We start from the raw sequence: 24959 nt of genomic DNA on the forward strand, positions 1-24959 counted from the left end.
CCTTTTAATTTCTTTTGGGCATATTGGAACTGCAGTGTGGTCAGATTGGGAAGGTGGTTTCAAAGGCTTCCCTTTAACTCCACAGCAGTCTTTGTAGGTTGCAAGAGGCAAACGGATATTGGGAGGGACAACTTTTAGTGTGTGAGTCGGAGTACAAATCTCATGCCATAAAACATTTTGGAAAGAAGTCAATTAAGCCTTAAGTTTTAACTTTGAAGACTGATCCCGGAAATATCATTTTATCTTTGGTAATATCATCCTTCAAGGCTTTGCATTGAGTTTGCATTAATGATTTTGATTGTTTGGCTATAAAACAAAAAAATAGCTAAATAAAGGGCAAGCTTCCCTCAGGTCCTCCATCAAACGTGTTCTAGGGAAGTCAGAAAGGCTAAATCCAAGACACTCCTCAGTGTGGAAAATATTTTTAAAGTTCCTTTTTATTGCCAAACAGTTGGAATTATTTTGAATAAGAAAGTATTCAGCCCATTTTTAATGAACGAAAAGTCTGCTCTTGGCTGCTCTAAAACTGAGTTTACTTTTCAGACAGATCTTGACATGTATTCGTTTAAAGAACTGAGTCTTTAACCTACCCTTTATGATATTTCAGGAAAAGGAGAGAGTTGAAAATTTTGTTTGATTTTTTTTTTTCTTTATATTTAGTTAGGTTTGTAAGTTTAAATTCAAGGGACCTTTGTTGGGGGTGAGGATACTTGCTGGAGGGCTGGGGGCAGGTATGTGGTCTCCCCCTCACCCCCTCCTCCTTGACCCTTAGAGCCTTGATCACCTGGCTCTTGATCCAGACAAGATTTATGCTTTAATCAGATCAAAACCATGAATTTTCCATTCGGACCCTTTCTTATGGAAAAAAAAAAGTGCCTCCTTACCAAACTAACCAAGCCTGACATTATCAACTATCATCATAGTATTAAAGAACATCATATTGGAAAATGTGAGACAAATGGTGCAAGATTTAAAGAAATACTTCTACCTCCATGTCTATATCTATATCCTTGCCTGATCCTAATCCTGAAGTAGTATCCACACCAATCAGTCCAATTCTGGCTCAGCCCAGGCTCCAGCAAAATGCTTCTTTCTAAACATTTGACTTTGAATCGAACCTTTCCCTCATGAGATGCTCTCAAAACTGGCTTCACCCCATGCTGAAGCCCCTCTAACATTTCTTCTTCTGGAAACGAATGAGTTTAAATTTCTTATGAGAGAGTTGTTAGTGACGGGGTTCCCTTTATTCAGCCAGCAGTGTTGATTACTCTCACCACCTACTCCCCAGCTTCTTCCCAGCTTTGTTAGAATGAGGAACAAATATCGAGAAGGATGACTCTCTCCTGTCCTTGGCTTCCTGTCACCATTCCCGGATCAGAAGCCAAGAGAGAAACTAAACATCGACCTCCTAGGTCCCTTCCAAGGCAGCCCCAGTCTGCAGCACTGCCCTTTCCCCAAGCCAGAGGCTTCCAGCCAATGAGCTGCTGGTCAAAAGGGACTGAGCCAGGGTTTGGTCAAGAAACAGACTGGACACTGAGTGTTTGAAATTCAAGGGAAAGGGGCAAGGAATGCAGGTTAGAGTGAGACCACGCAGGAACTCAGGCAGAAGTGGTGACTAGGCTCCTAGTTGCAAAAGAAGCCAGTGGTGTGGGTGCTGGTGCCAGGGAGGAGCCCACGAGGCATATGGTGAGGATGGAGCTGATGAAATGGTGAGAAAGCATTGCCACACAGAGAAGCAGAGGGATGGCCCCTCAAGGCTGTAGCCCAGGGCTCCCTACAGCAGCCCTCCCGGCCCCAACCCGTCGTACCCAGGAGGCCCTGTGGGTGCAGCCTGCCGTGGGCTGACCCCTTGCATCTGAAGTCTCTTTAAACCCCACACGCAGGGTCAAATATGTGTGCTCTCCCAGCTCCCCCAGGTGATACCACAATCAGTCCTGAAACATATGTATTTCTTCTAGAACACACTAGTCTAAATTAGTCTCAAAAGAAACCCCAATAGGACCTTTAGTCAGAGAGCTAATTGAATTAATAGGAAAAATAAAGCTAGATAACATTTTGGGTTAAATGTTAATAACAGAAATATAAAGAATAACATTTGTGCTTTATGTGCATTTTTTCACTGGATACAGTGGAACTAACTGTAAAAGTTGAGTTTGCTATAGCTCAAGAAAATCACTGCTGTAGCCTCTCATATTTTTGGTAAATCAAACAAATCTGAAAGCAGAAGTTAGAGATGTTGGGGCTCCATTTTGTACTGCTACGGCTCGTGAGCACCCCCCACGATAGCTCTGGGACCCGGCTGTTGGGAGGATTCTCCCTCAGAATCTCCTGGGCAGCCTAGGTCTCATTGTGTCTGTACAGCTTGGCGGGATCCAGCCTTCAGCCCATCATCTTCACAAAGTTACCTGTTGGCATCCACAGTGGGGACAGGGCTTCCGCATGCAGCAAATCAGAGGGAGGGCTCCCTGGGTTTGCAGGCCACGTCACCTCTGCTTGCTGGCCAACTCATGCACACTGTGTGTCACGTCCTTCCAAGGTCACGGGTTGCTCTGCCTGGGCTTCCTTCTGCTTTGTGTTTTGAGGTGGATAAGCACTCTTGCCAGCCCGAGTACCATCCCTCCCTGAGCCTGGAGGGAGCGCGGCAGGAGCAGGCTCCAGACACAACCCACAGGTCTGCCATGTTTACGCCCTGTCGCCTCTCCGTCTCTCATCACTCCCTCCAGTGGATCTTGCTGACTGAAGCCATGGAAATCTTGAACTGTTAGGGCTTGCACATCATTTGTCACACCTCAGGCCCTACTCAGTCCCCTCCCCACACTGTCTCTTGCCTCCATGTCTCCCAGGAAGTATGATACCACAGGGAACACTGCTCTGTTACCATTCTTAGTGTCCGCGTTAAAACCGTCATTGAAGCTCTCTGCAAGGGCTGGCCAGCTGCCTTACACGAAAGTCACCTGTGGCTTTGCTTTTTGTCTCCTCCTTTTCCACCCTGAACTGGTGCCTCTGCCCCAGGCTGGCTGCAGGGAAGCAGAGTACCTGGAGGCCAGCTGGGAAGAGCCGGGGCCTCAGACCTCTTTGCCTCAGTTTCCTCACCTGGTTCCACCTGGCCCTGTTCCCTGCTCCACTGGAGGGCCCACCAGCATTTGCCCTTTGAGCTTGCCCGCTGCATTGGTATTTTGGACCTGGCAACAGGCCCCTAAATTTCACTCCCCTAGTTTGACCTTCTAGGTACCCCAAGTTATTCCCGCTCCTGACTCCTGTGACCCTCCCCCCATCTCTAGCTACTTGGCTGGAGTCCTAGCTGGGACCATGTGCGTAAAATTCTAGAAGACTAGGAGCTTTGTGAGGACAGACACGGCATCCTCACCCTTGGCACATAGTGGAGACTTAATAGGTGATGATGGGCTTGAACTGAACTGGACTGGATTAAATCTCTGAATGGTGTCTCTCAGTGTTCTGCCAACTGTGGTAAAGGGACGCAGAAACGAACGGTGACGTGCACCAACTCACAAGGAAAATGCGATGCGTCCACGAGGCCGAAAGCCGAGGAGGTGTGCGAAGACTACTCAGGCTGCTACGAGTGGAAAACTGGGGACTGGTCCAAGGTGAGTCCAGCACGCCTGCATTTCCATCCTGTCCTGGCAGCTCAGGGGGCTCGAGAGGCAGGAACTCAGCTATCTCCGGGGGCCTCATTTCGACTTAGTGGTCCCAGTCTAACCAGGCGAATTCACTTTCTTTCCAAACTCTGCACCTGCCAGTGACCCCACACAGTGTGCGTTCGGAAGGGAGATGAGTGCCCCCTAAAGCAGGAAGCAGGGGTCCCGTGCAGCGTGCTGGCTGTGCCCCAGCGTCTTGCGGTGGGCTTGGCCACCTGACCATCTCAAGAGCCTTGTAAAAGTGTGGAGTCTTGGCCGAGGCAGACGAGGAGGGAGTTCCTGGGCAAATGGTACTTCTGTTTGTTTCCAGGACCCTGGGGCTAGGATCTGGAGGACACAGGGGCAGATAGGGCGGGGCCCTTAGAGTGGGAGAAAGGAAGAGTCACCTCCCAGAGCCCAGGGTTCGAGACCCTGTGGGCAGGGAGGGTTAAAAGGCATTCAAATGTAAATCAAATGTTAAAAAGTTTTTTGCTCTTCAACTCTTGTTTTATTCACTCACCTGATATCTTTGATTGATTCCTGTTTACTGGGGACTGAGGGAAGTAACATAGTCTTGTGTGAAAACCTTCTAGTAGGTCTTATAGAGAGCCTTTTCCCAAACGCTATAAAATTTCTAATGAAATTTTCTGATGTCTAATTTTCTAGTGAAATTTTCAAATGAGAGTGTGTTTGTGTTTCCTTATGGTCTCTGCAACTGAAAACTCGCCATTTGCTTCTCTTAGTGTCTCTTCAAAGGTTGCAAACTGGTGGCCTGAGAGCCACTGATTTTTGTATGGCCTGCACAATATCTTAAAAACATTTTGGAATTAGTTGCTAACATTTAAAAGCGAGAAAATTTCACCTGAAAATTTGGATTTTGTCATCTCCACGGAAATCTGACAACATGGCAACCTGGCCTGCGTCCTACATGGCCACTGTGACCTGAGGCTGAGCAGGGGCTGGCCCCTCTCCCCAGGCCACCGTTCTCCAGCTCTCCAGGCTCCTCACAGCCACTTGGCACTTGAACCAGGCAGGAAATTTGGTTTGTGCCTCTGCTTTATGGAAGGAGGAATGGTTTGTCCATTGGAAAGCAAAACTTATCAGAATCTGGTCCTTACAGAAATGCAACCCTCCCTCCCCCAAGTTAGAATACAAATTCCTCCAAACCCGTGGAGTGCATAATAGCCAAATTTCTCAGGTTCCAGTTTGCTGGCTGTGCTAAAATGCAGCACCTGATTTCAAAGAAGACCAAAAACCCCTCCTTCCTATTTACTCCCTGATCAAAAAATCTGACCAAAGCAATAAAACCAAGGCCCACAATCCAGTTTCTCCAAAAAACAAACACATGAATGTGATAAAGCTTTTTTGGAGGCTGCCAGGATGAATTTTATATTGAAGAGATTTCACTTGAAGGCTCTTGCAAAAGCAATATGCCGTTAGAACCTGGAGTCCTGTGATAGAGGCATTAAGGGGCTGACTTCCTCTGACTCACCACTTAATGTATCTTAACCTTTCTGGCCCTTGGTCTCTTTATCTTTGAAACGAGAATCATTAACAGCTGGCCCTCCATGTTCTCAGAGATACTCAGAACTTTCAAGGTACTAGTCTGTGTGACTAAACACTTCGATAGCTAAGCCCATTTCCCTGCCTCAAATCCACCACCCAGTGTTCACACTGTTGTGAGGCACAGTCCCCAGGACTAACCTGTTGTGATCTGATCCCACTTTCTCTTATCAGTAGGGCTGCCCAGCCTTTTATAGCCCCAGGCTGAGAAACATTGTCTCATATCCAAGCATGTCCAGACTCAGCTTGAGAAAGGCCACCACTGTGTCCCTTTGGGAAAGGCCCAGGGAAATGTAGGTGAGCTCCCAGCAGTTTAGGTTCTGATCAATAAGAAAACATTTGTGAATGTTCTATGTCAGAATTGTCTAAAGATTTGATGGTTCCGTTGTACCTGAGAGGTCAAAGAGTGCACGGGTCGTGGAGGGGGAAACTACCCAACATAGTGACAGGCAGAATAACATTGTCTGGACTCGAGACATCCAGGTGTAGATTGGAATAAAGCTGTCATTATAGTCCAGGAATTAGCAGGATCCTAGTGGTCACCCCCTAAATGCAGCCTGTACTATTGAAGGGCAATTCCCGTGGTCACAGGTGTCCATGGGCAGGAAGCAGAGGTGAGGAGTGGTTAGTTGGGTCCTGGGCTACATGCACCCGACAGGGTCTGGGGAGCACTTGGTGTTGTTTCCTCTTTGCAGTGTACCCCTGCGCCTCCCGGCAACCAGTCCCCTCCAGCCAGGGTCATTAGCCCCGTGTTACAGAAGAGGGAGTAGGAGCTCAGAGAGGTTAAGGGACTTGCCCACACTCCTCTGGCAGAGTCCAAGCTCTTGAACCCCAATTTGGAGCTCAGTGCACATGTGGACACAGACCGAGAAGGGCTCTGGAGTCCCCATGATAGTGGCTTTGAGCCACAGGGTGCACTGCAGATCCTGAGGGTGCCATGCGGACGGTCATTGGCGGCAGGGCCTAGGTTTCTCCAGTCTAACCATTCTGATTTTGAAGACCAGGAGGACATTTTCGTTTTCTTACCTACTGTGAACTTCCTGCTACTGGGAGCAGCAAAACACGGATGAACGGTACCTGAGAAGCTCTGTGCAGTGCTGCCTAAGATCAGTGGCTCGGGCATCATGTGGCTCGGCCCCTGAGCCTTCCCTCCTTCATTGTTCCCGCACCCTCCTCAGCCGAAGACACTGGCACACTGTCTGATAAACTACCCCCCACATAGCACACCGGACATGCCTTCCAGGCGAGACAGGGCCTTTCGCTGGTCTTCCTCTTTGCACTAGCCAGGCCGTGGTGAATACCACCTCCCAGCTTTCAGGAAAGTAAGGTATTGGGAGGCCACGGTGCCTGCTTTTTGCCACAGCCAGCTTGATCGGTTATCCCTGGCAGTAAGAACAAGAAAGATCAATGGAATGTGAAGATCTCGGCCGCTGTCCAGGGCTGTCATCCGATGGCATCTAATTGGTGTGCACCAAGCTGTTGGGGAGAGCACTCAGCATGGGTGGAAACCAGCTCCCTGTCCTCAGCTGACACCAGGTCTGGCCAGAGCCAGGGCCCGGGCTGGCTGTTCTACCTGCAGAGAACTGCAGGGCCTTGAACTGGAAGTCTGGATGTGTGTGCGTGCTCATACTGGGAGCACGTGTTGGGGGTGTGGGGACTGCACAGAACTTAACCAAGAGATCCCCACCCCAGCGCTCTGCCTTACTGCCACTGCCTTCTGCCTCTGCCATCACTGGGGTGGGCTGGCACTCACAGCCCCGGAACAGTTATGGAAATCTGCCCATTGCTTTTCCCTGTGCCTTCTCTGGAGAGGTGGAAAGAATACAGCTTTCCATGGGGGCCCCTGTCCTAGCTCCCTGGGTCACCAGGCCAGTGTAAGTGGATTCCACACGATGGATCTTCCCCTGACATTTTCACTTATTCAGACTGGATTTGCTTTACGATTTACACGTTATCTTTGCTGTCCAGCTTTCGGATGGTGCCCTGCCGCACACTTGGGGTCAGTGCCCTTTTAAACTAGTCACCGTGGGTGAATCTTCTGTAAGCAGCCTCCAAACCTCCCGCATGCCAGGCTTTGAAGGCAGCAAACAAGTTGAAGATAGAAGTCTGAACACTGTTAAAGTATTAGTGTATCTAGAAGCTTGAGCTCGTCCGCCCAAGCAATCCCCGGCACATGGGCCCAAGGTGCTATTGAGAAAGATAAGCCTGTCTCCAGGGAGGTGATGGATGGGCCAGTCCAAGGACATGCCACAGGTGCCGTCCTGTGCTCCCTGAGGCAAGAAGGACCAGTGGCCCCTCAGGAAGGGGCTAGCACTCATCCCTTCCTGTAGCTGGGTCAGGGTGCCTGAGAATAGCGTCCGGAACTTGGGCGCAGGGTAGGCTTGGAGGGAATTTGGAGCTCCCTCTCCCTCCCCCAACCTCAGCAAATGGCCCAACCCTAACCAGGGTCCATTTGAGGAACAGACTTCACATTTCCAGCCCTGCCCAAGGCATTATTACTGCTCTGCTATGTTTGAAAACTGACCTGCAGCTGCCTGTCCTTCCAGGATATTAGCTGCTCCCAGATTTGTGCAAATCATTGTTTTGGCCCACTAATGCTGGGTTCACGTATTCAGCCTGGGAGGAGGGAGATGTCATTTAAAGTGGGAGAGGAGAAAATCGTACTTCTTTCTATAATAGCATGACTTTTGATCAGACGTTGAGATGTTTCAGTTTCAAGACCAGAGGTATTAAATCACCAGTGAATGATGGAATGTTTCTAATTAGAAACAAATTATTCTGGAGGGATTATAATAGATGGTGTTTGTAAAGAAAACTGTTGGCTCTGTGTGTTAAGAATATGGCGTTCTGGGGCCGGCCCGCTGGTGTAGCGGTTAAGTGTGCGTGCTCTGCTGCGGTGGCCCAGGGTTCGCAGGTTCGGATCCCGGCCACGCACCGATGCACCGCTTGTCAAACCATGCTGTGGTGGTGTCCCATATAAAGTAGAGGAAGATGGGCATGGATGTTAGCCCAGGGCCAATCTTCCTCAGCAAAAAGAGGAGGATTGGCAACAAATGTTAGCTCAGGGCTGATCTTCCTCATGAAAAAAAGAGTACGGCATTCTCTTTTACTGAAAAGATCAAAGTGGCCTTTGACTCCCTGGTGTCAGTGGAGGTCCCGTGGAAGGGGGCTAGTTTGACTTGCAAGGCCTCAGGCAGGCCCCAAGTGTGCCCCTCGCCTCCCAAGCCAGTCTTCTGTCTTCTTTCCGTCTGTAATGTGGAGATAACAGCCCTTCCCAGAGGCCTTAGGAGATCAAATGAAGCCATAAGCATGCAAATATCTGTGAGCTGCAGACCTTGGAGGGAGCCAGGGAGAGCCTCTCACTCAAACAGTGCTGCATCTGGGTATTCCCCAGACGGCTGTTCGATGTCTTCCTGTGTTCCGGGCAGGGGGACGAGGGCTCAAGTTCTGTGGCCCTAGCAACAAACAGACCTTATGTCATGAGAAGGGTTAGTTACAGAACGCCTTTCAGGCCCAGCACTACTTCCGAAGCCTGCACTTGCTTTGCTAGGGCCTGACCCCCCAACCCTGCAAGGCCAGCCTGCCTGCCTAGCTGGGGCCCCCACTTGCTGTGGGCCTGTGGACAAATCACTGTGATTCATCCAACACTTCCTGAGCTCCTGTTCTGTGCCAGACCTGTGCTGGGCACAAGTGGACAAAGACCCAGCCTAGATATAGACAGACAGGGCACCAACTGCAGTAGGCCGCACCAAGTCCCACTGAACAGGTATGAACACAGTGCTGTGGGACCCAGGCAGCCCTTGCCTGGGGAAGCCACAAATGGGGGTGCTGGTGGAGGGTGATGATACTTCTGTTGCGATAGTGACAGTGGCCCCTGACATTCACCAGTGCTTTAGCATTTACAGAGCACTTTCACTCACGTCGTCTCATTTGATTCTCACAGCCACCTATCCCCATTTTACAGATGAGGAAACTGAGGCTCAGAGTGGTAGTCTGGCTTTTTTCCCAAGGTCACACAACTAGAAAATGGCAGGGCTTGGAGTCTAGTTCCTGCGTTCTGGCTCTTAATCCACTTTTGTTTCAAGTGCACCATAATATCAGAGGCATAGGCTTCTAATTTGAAACAGGAAGGAGCTGAACTATAAGATGCCTTCAGTCCTAACCATCATAGGCATATGCTTGTTATAAAATCAAGCATGTACCCACTGTCTCTCCAGCCTCCCTACTCCCCGCCATCCCCCATCAAAACCTGCTCCCCCAAGGGCTTTGAATCAATCATTTACACTTTAGTGTAAATTTGTTGTCTCTATGGGAGATCCTGAATGTTGTCACCCCTTATTGGTGAAATAAAAAGTTGAGTCCTTAGTAAAAGAAACTTGAGCATCAAACAGCAAATATGGGAGGCGTTGGGGACAGCAGGGCTCTTTTCTGGGTTGTGTGAAACCATACCATGCAGGCAGCCAGCACTCTGCATGAAGACAGGGATAAGCAGATCCTCCATTCAATATTACTCTTGGGAGTGTGAGTAGCCACTGAAAGGAGGGTCGTCAAAATTCAGTTTCTGGGTGGGGGCAAGAGGGAGAGGGGCAGACTCTCCCTTGTGTGGAGCACTTTATGTGGGTGAACAGAGCCTGCCACTGGGTCACAGGATTACAAAGAAAAGTCCAGGACCCGTACCTGCTCAGTTAGAGCAGCGGAGTCCCCAGAAATTGGCAGGAGAGGCGCCTGTGTGGAAGTGAGCTGAATAGTCTAAAGGCCAATGCCCTTGCCGCCTCCACTCCCCTGCTGCCCCTCCATTTGCCCAGTGTCCTTTGTCAAAACAGCTGCCTTTGGGTGGAGTGAGAGATCCGAGAGTGGTGGTGCTGGGTCATCCGGGCCTGCCCTGCACCCAACTCCAGGTTCTAACCACTGGACCTGGCCATTGAAGCAGAGAAGCCATCATCTCTAAGAAACAGTTTTGTTTCATCACATGCCACCTCAGTGACCTCAGAGCAGGGCCCATGGTCAGGACAACACAGGTCCTCATCCCCGCTCTGCTGTGGCCTCGTCTAACCGTGAACCAGCATCATCTGTCGGGTGGGTCTAAGGGTGCCCGCCGCATAGGGCTGACTGCAGAGAGAATGACATCCACATAAAGCACTTAGCCCAAGGCCTGGCACATGGGAAATGCCCAGTAGGTGCTCATTTTTATCATCATCTTCACCATCAGTTCACCATCATTTATCCATTACAGCCACAGGTCTCTTATCTCTCATCAAAATCCCATTTCTCATATGGGCCTGTAAAATATTTATGTCTTAGTAGAACGGTTCTTTGAGTATGGTCCGGGCCCCATAAAACAGTGCGTGCCCTGCCTTGGTACCCAGGCATGATGACAGCATGGCTCGGGGCAGGAGACATTTCTGCAGCATTTGCTGGCCGCCTAGGCCATCCTGCTCTAGAATCGTGGAGGGTCTTTGAAACGGTTGCTGATGGGAGAGCTGAGTTACCAGACTGGTAACGGCTCCTGCCCGAGGAGACACGGTGAGAATGGCCCCTGCAGTCGCCTCCGTGCTCCAGGCTCCAGTCACACCAACCAGAATCAAGAGCTGGGAGAACCAGCCCCTGCAGGTCATCAGGGTCACCTCGGCCTTCAGATTCCCCAGCTAGAACGTCCCAACCAGAATCTGTAGTTCAGCAGGCTGCAAATTCAGAGGGTTGGGGGAAACCCACAGCTAAGGCTGAGGATAGGAGGAAAAAGCAGCTTGAAAGGGAGTATGAGTTGAAGAGGGAGGGTGTGTGTGTGTGTCTAGGAAAGCATTTCCAGTTTCAAGTGTCTGGAGCAAAGACAGTGGGGATTTTCATTATTGTTTAAACCTGCTATTTCAGGTTTCAGCAGCTTCCGAGATTTGCATTGCTCATGCCAAGTCTGGGGGGAAATCTGTCAAAAATGCTTTTGAAGAGCTTTTGACATTTCACCAGCCAAGTGCCTTTCAGACACAAAGAGAAAATAGAGTTACTGTAAGGGTATTTTCTCCCCTGCCACTCTCTCTCATTCTTTGCCATCCAAACCTGCCCGAGGCAGGCTGGCCCCTCCAAGAATGGCCCAGTGAGGACGTGGGACAATTACCCTGTGCAGGGAGGGTTCGTCCTCACATCCTCTCACCCTGACCCGGTCTCCTGCTCCCCAAGCCTGTGGAGGGAGCCCCCGCCTGTGCCCCACTCTGTAGGAACCAGAGCTCATGCATGTATGAAACATTCCTGTAGCGTTTTCCTCTTCCCAAGATTTTTACAACCTCCTTTAGCTAATTCTCAAAGCATCCCTTTGGGATCTGGTGTTATTTATAGCCATGATTTTACAGCTGGGAGAAGCAGGAGAAGGGAGTCCTTGCCATGGTGGAGCATGTCATCAGGGTCTGGCCTCCATGTGGTGACAGAGACCTGGTTCCTCCCTGCTGGGGGGTGGTGTGGCCGTGGAGGAGTGTGGGCTTCGGGGTGGGCAGGCCAGCGGTGGAGGCTGGGCCGTGTCACTTGGGAAGAGTTACATAGATGCTCTGAGCCTCACATTCTGCCTCTCTCAAAGGCAGGGCTGTGCCCTGCAGACACCATTCATGCCTTTGGCGCCCATGTATCGCTCACCTACTGTGTTCCAAGCACTAGCCTGGCTGTTAGCATAAGGATTAACAAGGGCCAACGAGGGGACGCAAGCCCAGCGCCCAGCACGTGGTGGGCGTGCAGAAGTTGGGCACTGCTGCTGTTATCATTATTATTATTCCAAAGAAGCCAGGCCAGCAATGCTTGCACCGTGTCTCACTGTCACCTGGGTCTGAGGAACAGAAGGTCTTCCCCGCTTTTGCAGGAAACTTTGTCTACTTAGAGGAGTCTCTCTTTTTCACAGTCACTTCACAATTTGCATCACAAGCCTGTGAGTAAACCCAAATCAACTATTTCTCTTTCCTTGGTTGCCATGAGCTTTTTGCTCTCTGTGCACCAAAAGTTTTTATTTCATTATTGCTTTTCCAGGAAACTTCCACTCCAAGTGTCTCAGACTCCCCCCTCTGAGCTAGGGAAGGGCCCGGGGGATCACCAGGCCTTGTTTGTGATGCTCCGCTGCAGGCACTTACTGGTGAGGGGTCATGAGGGGCTGCACTTACTTCAGGTCGTCTGGCAAGGAGCTTTACTGGTGGATTTATTGCTGCTCTCTTTTTGTCTCAGTTTCCCAAAGCTCCAGGAGCCGTGTTAAATCTTAATGTAATGAGTGACTTGAAAAAACTACCCAGCAGTGAGAGAGTGCTTCAAACAAGACCTGAGATGTTTTTTATAGATCTTGCTTGGATTTAAAAGCCTGAAAAATGACTTCACAGTGATGCCTGGGGCTAATTCGATGCTATCAGGATTGACTGTGGTCTCCTAGGTCTCTTTGCTGTTTAATTAAAGCAGAGTCTGAGGGGAGGCTGACAGGGATGGAATTCGTTATCCGTGCCCCTGTTGTCCTTATTGTGGGAGCTCAGGTTACAGGAGGATGCCATTCAAAAGCAACCTTCAGACCTGTCTGGAATCACATTTGTCTTCAGGGCCAAATCAGCCTCTAATTGTGCTCCCAGAGGTTGTCTGGCTGAGCTGCCAGATCAATGCCGGGAGCGAGGCAAAGGTGGACGTCCGCACCTGCCTGCAGAGGCCCGGTGATGGGGCATGGCGGCCCGGGGAGAGCTAAGCAAGGAGGCCAGGTGATTCAGTGCACCTTCCCGGGCTCCAGGGACTCCCTGGTCAGCTCTCTCTGCTCTTGGCCCTGTGCTTCCTGTTGTTAATAATAATAGCAGTGCTTGTTGAGGGCCCATTCCATTGCAGACTCCCTGCTAGGCACCTGCTCCAAGCTGTCTCTAATATGGAAGTCATTCTGCAAGGAACGTTTTATTATCCTCAAGCCACAAATAAAGAAACTGAGGCTCAGATAGGTTAAGTAACTTACCTGAGGTCACAGGGCTAGTAAGTGGGGATGCAGCACACTAACAGGCCCATCCTGCCCCCACCACTGGGTCCCTGGTGAAACTCCCGTCAAGCAGGGTGTGGTTACCCATGGGTTTTAGGCCAGGAGCAGGCTAGGCACCACCTCGACTCAGATGAAAATGCAGCAGGCTTGGAAGGTGGCAGCCACACCAAAGGGTCATTGGCAGAGTTTTCCACTTTTACTTTTAATTACATAGGTAATTCTGTCTTACTATAGAAAGAAAAATTAGTCCCACAAACCAGATAATAGCATGGTAGATTGTTTTAATGGTTTGTCCTCTGAACTTTTATATAGATACACACAAATAGGTATTGAACAAGAATGGGGTGGTTTCTCTACATGCCACTTTGTCACCTGTTTGTCTTCTCACCTAACACATCAAGGCAGCCTCTGTGGGGCTGGCTCAGACACAGTTCACAGGTGGATAAGCAAACACGCCAGTGTTCTCGAAAATTCTTCCAAGTGAGCATGAGCCATTCACAGCCCAGAGCTGTGTGAACGGCAGCCCCTAGGACTCCAGCTAAAATTTAGCAAAACCTAAACTGAGAGTCAAATCCCTATGAGGGGCAGTGTCTGCAGGGTCTCAAAGTGTCCCCACAGGGGCTGAGGGTCAGCCCCCAGCCTCTCATCTGGCCTAGCCCTGCCTCATGGAGGTGCTGGAGAGCCGTGAGAACAGACACTTGAGTCTGGGGGAGAACTTTGGAGTCACCCTCCATGATCTCATGGAGCAGTTCTTTTCCAGACTGGAAAGTTAAAAACCAGTGACCCAAGCTAGGAAAGATAATGAAGAAACGGTGGAGCTGGCAATGACCTGGTGACCTGGTTTTTTGTTTCCCGGCCCCCCATAGAAGCTCTATCCAGTACAACCTCTAATTCATACAGGAAGATGGATCACTAGGTGGGATGGGGCAACTGGGGATCCTGTCCCTTCTCTGCACTCACTACCTCTGTGACCTTGGGTAAGAGACTGACTGCCCCCAAGCTCGGTGGCCAACATCAGCCTCTTAGGATTGTTGTGGAATGTTCCACAGTAATGTGGAATCACACAAGTGAGCCTGCAGGACAAGCAAACAAGCCCCTTGCACATGCTGAGAGTGTCATGAGTGCTGTCCTTTCTCCCCACCCACCCTGGCCCCAGAGCATGTTAAACAAGACTAAGAACTTTCAGAGGGAAGATTAGTCCTCAAGGTCACCCCAAACACGTGAGTTTTACAGTGGTCACTGACATTTCTGGGCAGAGACCTTATCAATTTTGCACTTGGTTTCAATAGACCCCCCAGGATTGAGCCCTTGCCCTGATTTCACATACGTAATAACAACACCTGCAAAAGACGTTGGAACCCCTCCTGGCATTCCTGGCCAGGAAGTGACTCAGCCAAGCCAATTGCCCAGCCAGCAGGGCCTGGGTACCTCGTGGTCAGAGGATGCCATAGGAGCAAGACAGGCATAGTCACGGTGCCTTCTCTGCTAGCCTGTGCAGTTTCCTGGCGACCCAGAAACCCCACAACCGCCTGCCCCGCCCTGGATGCCCCCCCCCGCCCCGCCCAAGAAGGACTATGAGGATACCTCACTCTCCCTCCTGGACGTGTCTCCTGTGGCAGGTGGTGCCAGGGCCAGTGGTCCAAGTCAAGATCTGAAGAGAAAAGGGCTAGTGGTGTTGCCTGTAGATCAGCACCCAGATCCCTCTCTTCCCCAGTGCGCCTTGTTAATGGCAAATAGTCGTAGAAATAAGGCCCCCAGTGCATGGTAATCCCATTTTCCCAGGGAGCAGGGATTTTTTTTTTTTTTTAATTTTATGACCAATTTAGATATAAAAGTCTTTCATGGTGTAAGTGGACTACTCAAATGCCTACTTAAAATGTGTAACTTATTCATGTAGTTATACCTTCATATTTAAAGTTATCCATTAGGTTTTAATTTAAAAATAATTGCTTTTTTCTCTCTCTAGCATATTATAAAGTTGACCTTGATAAAATTGCTGCTTATGCAGGGTCCAAAATGGTTGAATATAAGCAATTTTGTAAGGTGCAACCTAATATTTGCAGTGTCTGTCTTCATCATCACTCGCTCCACTTTCTGAGTCACCTATTCAGTTTGCCAGACTGACCAGATGCCTGGTGACTGCCATCTGAGTTCATTGAGATGCCACCTTTTTTGAATCTGTATGTGCTGCTCTCATTGGACATCACTCCCAAGCCGTGGCATAACTTTGCACTGCGTTGGCGTGACTTTGCTCTGCATTGGCGTGACTGTGCGTTGGCATGACTTTGCTCTGCATTTGCAGGATTTTGCCCTGTTTAGACCTTTGGCCTTTTCCTTCATTCACTCTCTTGGTGCGGACTCCCAGTCTCCTGGTATAACTGCTTACCAGATTGCTTTTTAGGTGATCTTTAAACATTTCTCTTACCATCCTCCCTTGTTTGTGATTTTGAAGTGCTGCCTCCACAAGAAGTTAAATTTCTTTGCCTCTCTTTTTCTTTTTTAACCCCTGGGTGATCTTGCTACAAAATAATTGAGGGCACCCCTTACCCCTGCCCCTGAACTGTGAGAGGTTTTGTTCTTATTAGATGTAAGGCAACTTAGTCTTTTCCAAGAATAATTTTGAGTGAAAGCCTTCACCCTCTTATATTCGGGCACACTGTCACCTGCATGTAAACTCAGCAGTCAGGGCGGGGCTGGATGTCCTTCTTCCTAATTACACATATTTATACGTAAATACTCGACTACTTCATCCTAAGAAAAGAGAGCTCTTCACGCTCTACACAGGACACTGGGAAGAAGTTCAGGGTAAATCAGGTCCTCATTTCTAGCTGCCCATCACAATCACCTGGAGAGCTTTAAAAAACACTGATGCCCGGTGCCCCCTGCAGAGAGACAGACTGACTGGTCTGGGACATCAGGATTTTAAAAAGCTCACCAGGTAATTCCATGCAGCAGAGATTAACCAGCAGCCAAATCCCTTCAAGGCACCCTGCAGGCAGAAGTCACGTTGCTGTGATACCTGTCCCATGTTCAGGGTCTCCTGTTGGTGTGACCTCATCCTTCCACCTCAGCACTCCTCAAACTTCTGTGTGCTCCCATGCTGACTCCTGAGGACTGGAGTAGAGCCCAGAAATCTGCATTTGTAATGTATGATGAATTCTCAAGGCTATAAGCAGCCCTTGACAGGTTTTTCCAGAAGGTGGGATGTGGAGCAAGGCACAAAGCTGAGGCCCTGGGGTCAGCCTTGCCTGTCGGGGAGAGAGCCCATTCTGGTTTGAATGTGGTGGGGCCCACAGTGGGACCGCTTGTGGTTTTCCTGCCTCTTTAGTGATAGGCCCGAGGAGGAGGAGACGGGGAGGCACATGATCCAGATGGCACCTGGCATCCTCGCCATGTGTAACGCTCGGAGAACAGACCCCACTCCCGTCTCTCCATGTCGAGGTGCCAGTATTAACTCCAGCTGGGCTGCTGTATCCACGGCCTTTGCTTTCTGAAAGTTTTGCAGAGTGCTCTCAGAACCTGTAAATCACAAGTCGTGTGGGCGCTGGGGGACCCTAGGTGGAGGGAATACACACGTGGACCTAGCTCTCTGGATGGGAAAAGACTAACTTAACAGGGAGACAATTCCAAGGGCTCCCGGGAGAGCGAGAAGGGCCAAGGAGCTCGGAGAGCAGGATCAGGCTGGAAGAGCTGCATACCTGGCAGGCTCCCTGTGAAACACTGTTAAAAGAGTACAAGGAGGGACAGGGAGAGGAGCAGGAGAACAGACTCACATAGCGAAGTCTTACCAAGTCCACTTACTGGATTGGGATGGCTGCTGAATTACACTGGCCTGGTTTCAGCCAACCCAGGTCTGCAAGTCTGGAGACGCCAGCAACTAAAGTATTGGGTGTCTAAATTAAAACTGGTAGCCACAATATTAGTCCATGACTCTGTTGTACAAGAAAGGTTGGACATTTCTCTGACTTTACTTAATTCTGAGCTCTAACTCTCCAGGCTTGTGGGGAATCCAACCCCAGTCATTACTGGGCTCCTCTCCACACCCAGGGCTGGGCAAAGGCCTGGGAGCCGCACGCCACACAAAGTGCTGGGGAGAGCCCCATGGTCATCAGGTCCACTTCCTCCTGGGTGCCAACAAGCCACCCTGCCCACTGTCTCAAGAATTTCACAGAGCCTGGCTCTCTTCTTGGAACAGGGGTGAGAGGGGCTGGAGGTGAAATTCAGCCAGCATAAATGAATATTTCAGCAATCATCTTGTGTCTTAGTCAGCTCAAGGTGCTTTAACAAAATACCACTGACTGGGAGGCTTAAACAACAGACATTTATTTCTCACAGTTCTGGAGGCTGAGAAGTCCAAGATCAAGGTGCCAGCCAATTTGGTTCTTGGTGAAAGACCACTTCCTGGCTTGTAGAGGGCCGCCTTCTCACTGTGTCCTCGCATGGTGGAAAGAGAGAGCTCTGTTCTCTCTTCCTGTTCTTATAAGGACACTAATGTCGTCATGGAGGCCCCATACTCATGACCTCATTTAAACCTAATTACCTCCCAAAGGCCCCACCTCCAAATACCATCCCATTGGGGGTTAGGACTTCAACATGTAAATGTTGGGGGGACACAAACATACAGTCCATAACATCTTGAAACAGTCTTCCATCAGGTGGCTGGTAGGCAACCCAGCCCTCTTGTCCTACAATTATTTCAGGCACCTGGGAATGACATGCAGGCACCATGCCCAGGGCTGCTTGCATTGTGGGGCCATCATCACAGCTCCCCAGCGCGGTTCAGGCCTTCTGCTCAGGCTGCTCCTGTCTCTGCAGTGCTCATCAACCTGTGGGAAAGGCCTGCAGTCTCGCGTGGTGCAGTGCATGCACAAGGTCACCGGGCGCCATGGCAATGAGTGCCCTGCCCTCTCGAAGCCGGCGGCCTACAGACAGTGCCACCAAGAAGTCTGCAATGACAAGATCAACGTGAACACCATCACCTCCCCTCGCCTCGGTGAGTGCCTCTGCTGCCTTCCCCAGCCAGTGAGTCCCCACTGGCAGTGGGAGCTCTATACGCCAGAAAGCCCCCTCCTTGGGCCTTATTTGAGCTCTGGAGAGGCTGACATTTGTCAGTTCTATAGAAGATCAGAAGTTTCAGAGATGGAATTTCAGTCCTTGTTATGAAAAAGGTGCTTGCTAACTGCAGTTTCAAACACTTGAGCGTCCCACTAGCTCCTCTGCCGACAAATGGGGAACAAGGGAGCACGTTCCTCAAATGTTTTAGGATTCCTGTGCATGAAGAGGGCAGAGGGAGGTGCTTTCTTCTGGAAATGAAGGATGCAGGGGTGTCATTCATGAAACCTGGGTGCTGTTCCCATGGGATGTTCTTAAGCTAACGCTTGAGAAGAAGGCAGAGGTGTTGATAGACGGGAGTCTTTCATTCGGCAGAGAGCTTTCATGTGAGCAGTTTGGCCATGAGTGTTCCAAACCTGCCCTTTACCAGGCCATGGCCCAGGTGGCACAAGAAGAACATTTAACACTGATCTGATGATTCTTTTGAACAGACTTTCTGCTCTTCCAAATAGAAATCCCTAGGGAATATTTTCCCTGCCAAATACCCTTTCCCTAATGCTGGAATGCCACCAGAATGAAGGGGTTTCTAAGGGGCTTCATTGGGGGATGTTTAAGCACGCAGAGGTGTACCCCAGGCTTTTGCATGCACAAGCCTCCTTGGTATCCTCCAGAGACCTCCCTCAGGCAGCATCTTCTGTCTGCACGACCAAGACTCTGAAGGAGATTTGGGCCACTTGTGCCATGACCTTGTACTTTTGTGGACCCTTTGATGCCCACTGCCCCATGCCATTCTGTTTTATAAATGCCAACAATGATGAGGTCCTCTGTCATAAAATAATGGTAAGTGCCACTTAGCTCAGAAGCAGGATGAGCAGTGCCCTCACCCTGAGGAGGCAACCAAACCACCAAACTCTGCTAAGTGGCCAAGGGGTGTGTCCCCTGTAGAAGAAAGCAGCATCCACAAGGGCTCTGGCAGGGGGCATGGTTTCCCCAGTCTGTGCAAGGCTCCAGTGTGCACATGGGTAAGGGCAGCCCCAGAATGTGTCAGACCACAAGCCATTTCTTGCATGCGTCGTGATGCTCCCATGCCATCCATAACCCGTGGGCTTTCTCTCTCCACTGTCCCCTTAGCTGCTCTGACCTACAAATGTACACGGGACCAGTGGACAGTGTATTGCCGGGTCATCCGGGAAAAGAACCTCTGCCAGGACATGCGGTGGTACCAGCGCTGCTGCCAGACTTGCAGGGACTTCTATGCAAACAAGATGCGCCAGCCGCTGCCACCACCACCAAGCTCATGACACATGGCCCAGTGGTCCCACGATGCTCTGACACGAGGTCTGAGTCCTGACGACATGGCTAGTTGAAAGCCCACCCACCCGAGAGCACACCAGTCCTGCAGCCGGGACCCCCCAAAGCACACTGCCGCTCACCCACAAGGCTGTCCCAAGAATCCAGTTGCATAGAACTTGAGAGTGGACTTGGCGTTTGCCGTTAGTGCTTCTATACTTAATATATTATTAACAGCCACTGGATGGCTTTCTACAGTAAGGAAAAAATAGGCATGAGTCACAAAATAATTGTAATGTCTAAGGTTCCATGTACCTCAAAGGGAACACCTCTGACAGACAGTTGTCAAAAGAGAGAGACGTCATTGAATGCCTTTGTCCTGGCTTTCTTTTGACGTTTGAATTCCCAGTGCTTGATGTACCACGGGGGGAGTATCCAAAAGAAACGAGACATTTTACATTAAAACAGGCTTTATTCTGAAAGCCGGCGACACCCTGGATGGAAGGACAGATGTCAGGGAGCCTCTGCTATTGGTTTCTCCAGCGAGGCCCGGGCTGCCAGAGCCCTTCTTGACACCACAAGAATCAGCACTTTGCCTCTCTGCCCATCTCGGAGAACATGTTCTCTAGATCCTGGGCCTTGCCTTGGAAACCATGTCCCTGAGAGTTTGAATCTGTGTAAACCAACAAGGACATCAGGGCCACGTAGTTCTACACACCACCCATGTGAGGGAGAATATTCCGGAAGGGTTTGGGTTTGGCTTTGGGGAGGCATCTAATTTTCAGATGTCTGCTGTCCACCACATAGGGAAACAGAAGAGCCTTTCTCCAAGGTGCTGTGAAATGGGACACATGCTAATTTGGGCTATGGAATTGCTTCCTGGCATAAAGGTGAGCTCAGGACCGCTTTGTCAGGGGTGTATGGGCCTCCCCCTCTGCCTTCTGGGGACCTCCTCTACTCTAGCCAGTACTTCAGAAGCTTTGCACCTTGTAGATGGCTTCCCATTGACCTTGGTCATCTATCTGAAGTTGATTCTTTTTAGAACCTCTGAGGACTCAAGCTCAGGGCTGGCTGCCTCACCCTGGCACAGGGTGGGTTTCCTCCAGGGGCCACTCAGCCTAGTGTGCCAAGATCAGTGGAGGAGTGCCACCTGGCCAGGATCTCGGCACGCTCACCCAACCTCCCTGTAGCCCAGACCTTGCAGTACTCATTACTGTCATGCTGTCATTGATGCGTCTTCTTACTGGGACAAGAATGACACTCAGAAAAGCATGAAGAAGGTCTTTCCCTCCTACAGTCCCCTCGCCCTGAAAACAGAGCTGTGCTCTCTCTGGAGCCCGGGGAGATGACAAGAGTGGCCTCTCTGAGAGCGCAGAAGATGGTAGGACCCTGCCTTTCCCGGGCACTGGGAGGAAGGGACCCTAGCCTGGAAACAGGGACCCTAGATGCCAGGAGGTCTCTTTTGCTGACCAACTTGGTGGGTGTTTGATGGGTGCTTATGTTCAAGGACTTGACCATGAAAAAGCCACCTTCTCCTCCCTTATTTCAGAGGGAATCTCATTTAGGCTAATCTCCATGGGATCATCTCCAAGTGCTTCTTGATTTACTGGTGCTGTGTTTGTGTATCTGTTTGTGTTTTTTATGTCACAACGTTAGGATCAGCTTAAATCAGAAAGAAAAAAAAAAATTCTCTGCCATCTCAAGGCTGTCTCATGAGCTGTGTTTTGGTTTTTGATTTTTACTACCCCAGAGGCAGAGAAGTGGTCGGGATGGCAGGGAATTTATTCAGTTCCACTTGAATCAATGAGAAGTATTGAGAAACCTCCTTAGGTGCTCTGTGGCAAGAACCAAGAGAACGCCCTGACGGAGTGGCCCGTCTTGCAGTGTAACCAGTGGTCGCTGCAGGGCCTATGCAGAACGCTGTCCTCCTCGGCTCAGGCTTGGCTGCCAGCAGACTCCCCAAAGCCCCGTTTCCACAAAACGCTCAAAATCTTGGGGAGCTAGGGCTCAGTTTTCCCCCAGCCCCAAATGGGCTGTCCTTCACTGAAGATGGACAGAAAGCTATCAGCCTTTGGGGCTGAGGGGCAGAGCTGGGACAGCCAGCTGAGGAAGCCAGGGCAAGCTTGCCTGCTCATCTGCCTGGGCCCGTGGGCCCACCCGAGCTGGGCAAGCGTGGGCATGTGCCCACAGGCCAGCACTTTCCCTGCTGCCTCTGAATTTCCTCCCTGGCCACCCTGACTGTATCAACTGGACGCCCCTGACAAGGGCCTCACAACCTCAGAATGCAAACGATTGACTCAGTTGTTATTCCACACCCATTGGTTCCCCAAAGTCCGTGTCTTTCTGAGCTCTTTTGGCTCATGCTGGCACTGTTGCTCTGAAACTCACCAGCCCGCCTTCTGTTTATTACACCAGCAGTGATTGATTTCCATGAAGCCATCATGGCAGTCTTGCTCTACTTTGTACAGAAGACATTGAAACCCTGTGATTATAACAGTGACGCTTCTTTATTGTTAACGATACCCTGTACTGTCACTCAAGTACTGTACCTTTTTGGTTGCACAAATTACTAACTACAGAGTCTTATGACTTTATGGTGCTATTTTCATTGGTGCAAATGAAACCTTCTCAGCTGACCATGGCTTGATATAATCAGAACACAGGGAAAGATCCTCAATAGCAATAATATCATTGCTTTGTTCTCTTTTCTTCATTTCAGAGTCAAATGTATATATTTTCCATTAGTTAACTTACATTACGTACTGTACCCATGGTATTTTTGTTTTACTTTTTGGTGCTGGTTTTGAAAGACAAAAAAAGAACAGAAGACAAACATTGGACACTACTGTAAATGAAAAATTAATCATTTCATTGGAAGCGAGTTGAATATGTTTAATAAAATGTTTTTCCATAACAATTTTAAGCTGTCTGTGAAGTAAAAGACAAAAACCAGTCCTCAAGGCCTGACAGAGGGAGGCTGTCCTCTCCTTCTGCAGTGGTCACAGAGCTTGCCTGGGACTTGGCTCCAAGAGCTGCAGCCTGCCGACCACAGCTGTGGACGGTGTCAGAGGTCATTGGTAAATGCAGTTCTGGCGGGTGGCTGTGTCTCCCCAAGTGAGTGCTAACAAATCATTCAGCCCTGGGCCTCATCCCTGTGTAGTTGCAAAACCCTGGGTGGGGACGTTGACGGTCTGACAGCTGTGCTGTGAGTCTGGATGTCTGATGCAGAGCAGCAGCCACCTTGCTGGCAGAGCCACGCATGTCGGGGGTACAGTGACCCCTGCTGCAAGGGGCCCCTCAGAGCTCAGGCCCCTGTCCTACCAAAATGGGCATCTGCTCCCTATAGCCTGGCTTCTCCAACTTTCAGCCCCCACCCCAACCCTGGTGACAGTCCAAACAGCTTCCCTCCTCCTACAGGTGTGAGCTGGAGTCCTGGCCCTGTTGACCTCCCAGGCTGGGGACACCAAGGTCACCACACCATCATAACTGGGACCACTGCAGCCATTTGGACCCCATCTGGGCCTGACATGGAGCAGGGATGTCACAACTTCTGCTCCTGGGGGCATGTTTCATCTCCTCCTGGCGTCAAGGAGAAAGAGCTCCCCACCCAAGAACTTAGAGCTCCATTAGACAGAGTGCCTCCTTTTAATATCAGAGCGGCACCCAGAAATTTCACGAAATAAAGCCCATTTGTGTAATAGTCAGTGAACTGCCCATAACACCCCAGTTGCCAGGAAACCTGTAGCTTGTGTTAATTCTCGAAAACAGTTAGCCACCTGCCTCAGGGACTGTTAGAACCTTCTCCTTTCTCTGAGAGGTCTGATCTCTCTGGTGGGTTAACTTCTAAAAGCCCTGATGTTATGTAATTTCTTTATAAGCTGCTTGGATTCCTGGGTGGCCCTCAGCGATTGCAGTCTGTTAGATGAAATTGATAAACTCTCAATCAGCAAGTGTTGAGTGGGATTCTGTTAGGAACCACGCACTTTCTGGAACCCCCAAGAACACAAAAAGACCAAATGCCTGCTCAGGAGCCCACAGCCCAGCCGGGCAGACAAGCCTGGAGTCCTGGACAAGAGAGGATGAGAGCTGCAGAAGCTCCAAGAAGGGAAAGGTCAGGCTTCCTTTGTGGGTTTGTTGATTGATCTTCTAGACACAGGCGAGAAGGGTTGGGGTTGGAGTCCTTTATAGTGGTGCTCCTCCTCTGCAAAGGGTGTTGGCCAAAGCCCTTACCTTTCTACTTCTAGATACAAACCTACCTGCATCTGTGTCCTCCTCCTCTGTCTGACGACATGGAAGGCCAGCCCTCACACCTTCGATTAATCCCCCATTGGTTCTCTGCATGCTGCCTCCACCTCCTAACTTTCATAAACTCTCCAGACCACTCCACTGGCTTTTGCCCCCTGCACTGCACTAACATTGTTCTTAATGGGTTACCAGTGACCTTCAGGGTATCAAATTGCATAAACATTTTAGTGTCCTGTTCTCCAGCTCTCAGCAGCCCTCTCCTTTGGGACATCTTCTTCTCCAGCTTCTAGAGCACTCTGTCCTGACTTTCTCCTCCTCCTCCTTCCTAGTTCCCCTTTATCTGCCAGCTCTCTAGATGATGGAGTGCCACAGGGCTCAGCTCTCCACCCCCTTTTCTCTCTCTACTTCCTCCCTAGGTCATGTCACCTGGACCCAAGACTTTTAAAACCATGTACATTCTGCTGTCTCTCAGATTAATCTCTTGGGCCCTGACATCTCTCTTGACCTCCATATTCATACATGACCCCTCCATGTGCTGCATAGTCAATCCCACGGGAAGCTCTGAGACTGGGATGGCCCTTTAGAGTTGTCCCAAATCTGAGATTTGATGGGGACAGCTCATTTCTGCTCCATGTGGCATCAGCTGGGGTGGCTGGAAGGACAAGTAGAGGCTGGGATTATCAGAAGGCTCACACACTTGCATATCTGGCAGCCTACGCCAGCCATAGAAACCTCCACTAGGACTGTCAGCCAGAACACTTACAAGTGGCCTCTCCAAGGGGCTGCTTGGCAACCCTGAAGCATGATGGCAGAGTTTCAGTGGCAGACACCCTAAGAAAAAGATGACACAAGAGCTGTGTCACCTCATGTGACAACTCAAAAGTTACATGGTGTCACTTCTACCATCCTCTGATAGTTGAGGTGGTCACAAAGGCAGTTCAAGGGGAGGGGACAAAGAGACAGAATCCTCTTGCTTGGGGAGTGGCAAGGCTCTGGAAGAGCAGGTAAGATGGGAAATATTGTTGTGGCGATTTGGGGGAAGATTCACATGCCCCCATAAGCAAAATACACTCAACTCTACCCCACCCCCTGAGTCTCATCCTATTTCAGCATCATGTTCAGGCTCAAGGTCCAGGATTGCATCCTCTAAGTCAGGTGCTGGTGCAGACGGGCTTCCTCCCGTGGGATTCCGTAGGTACAGCCTC

At 50.1% G+C, this 24959-nt stretch overlaps 1 protein-coding gene across 1 annotated transcript in view; it reads left to right on the top strand.

Annotated features, from left to right (window-relative positions):
• ADAMTS17 (ADAM metallopeptidase with thrombospondin type 1 motif 17) overlaps positions 1-22427 on the top strand; it is a 366608-nt gene extending 344181 nt beyond the window's left edge. The window contains 3 exon segments of the mRNA XM_087428860.1: positions 3453-3605; positions 17983-18160; positions 19351-22427. Coding sequence (XP_087284986.1) covers positions 3453-3605; positions 17983-18160; positions 19351-19520 — 501 coding nt within the window. The 3' untranslated portion in view covers positions 19521-22427.
• The last annotated feature ends 2532 nt before the right edge of the window (positions 22428-24959 follow it).

This window comes from Ceratotherium simum, chromosome 3, assembly GCF_057802395.1.
Source record: "Ceratotherium simum simum isolate JZ-2026a chromosome 3, ASM5780239v1, whole genome shotgun sequence".
Lineage (NCBI taxonomy): Eukaryota > Metazoa > Chordata > Mammalia > Perissodactyla > Rhinocerotidae > Ceratotherium > Ceratotherium simum.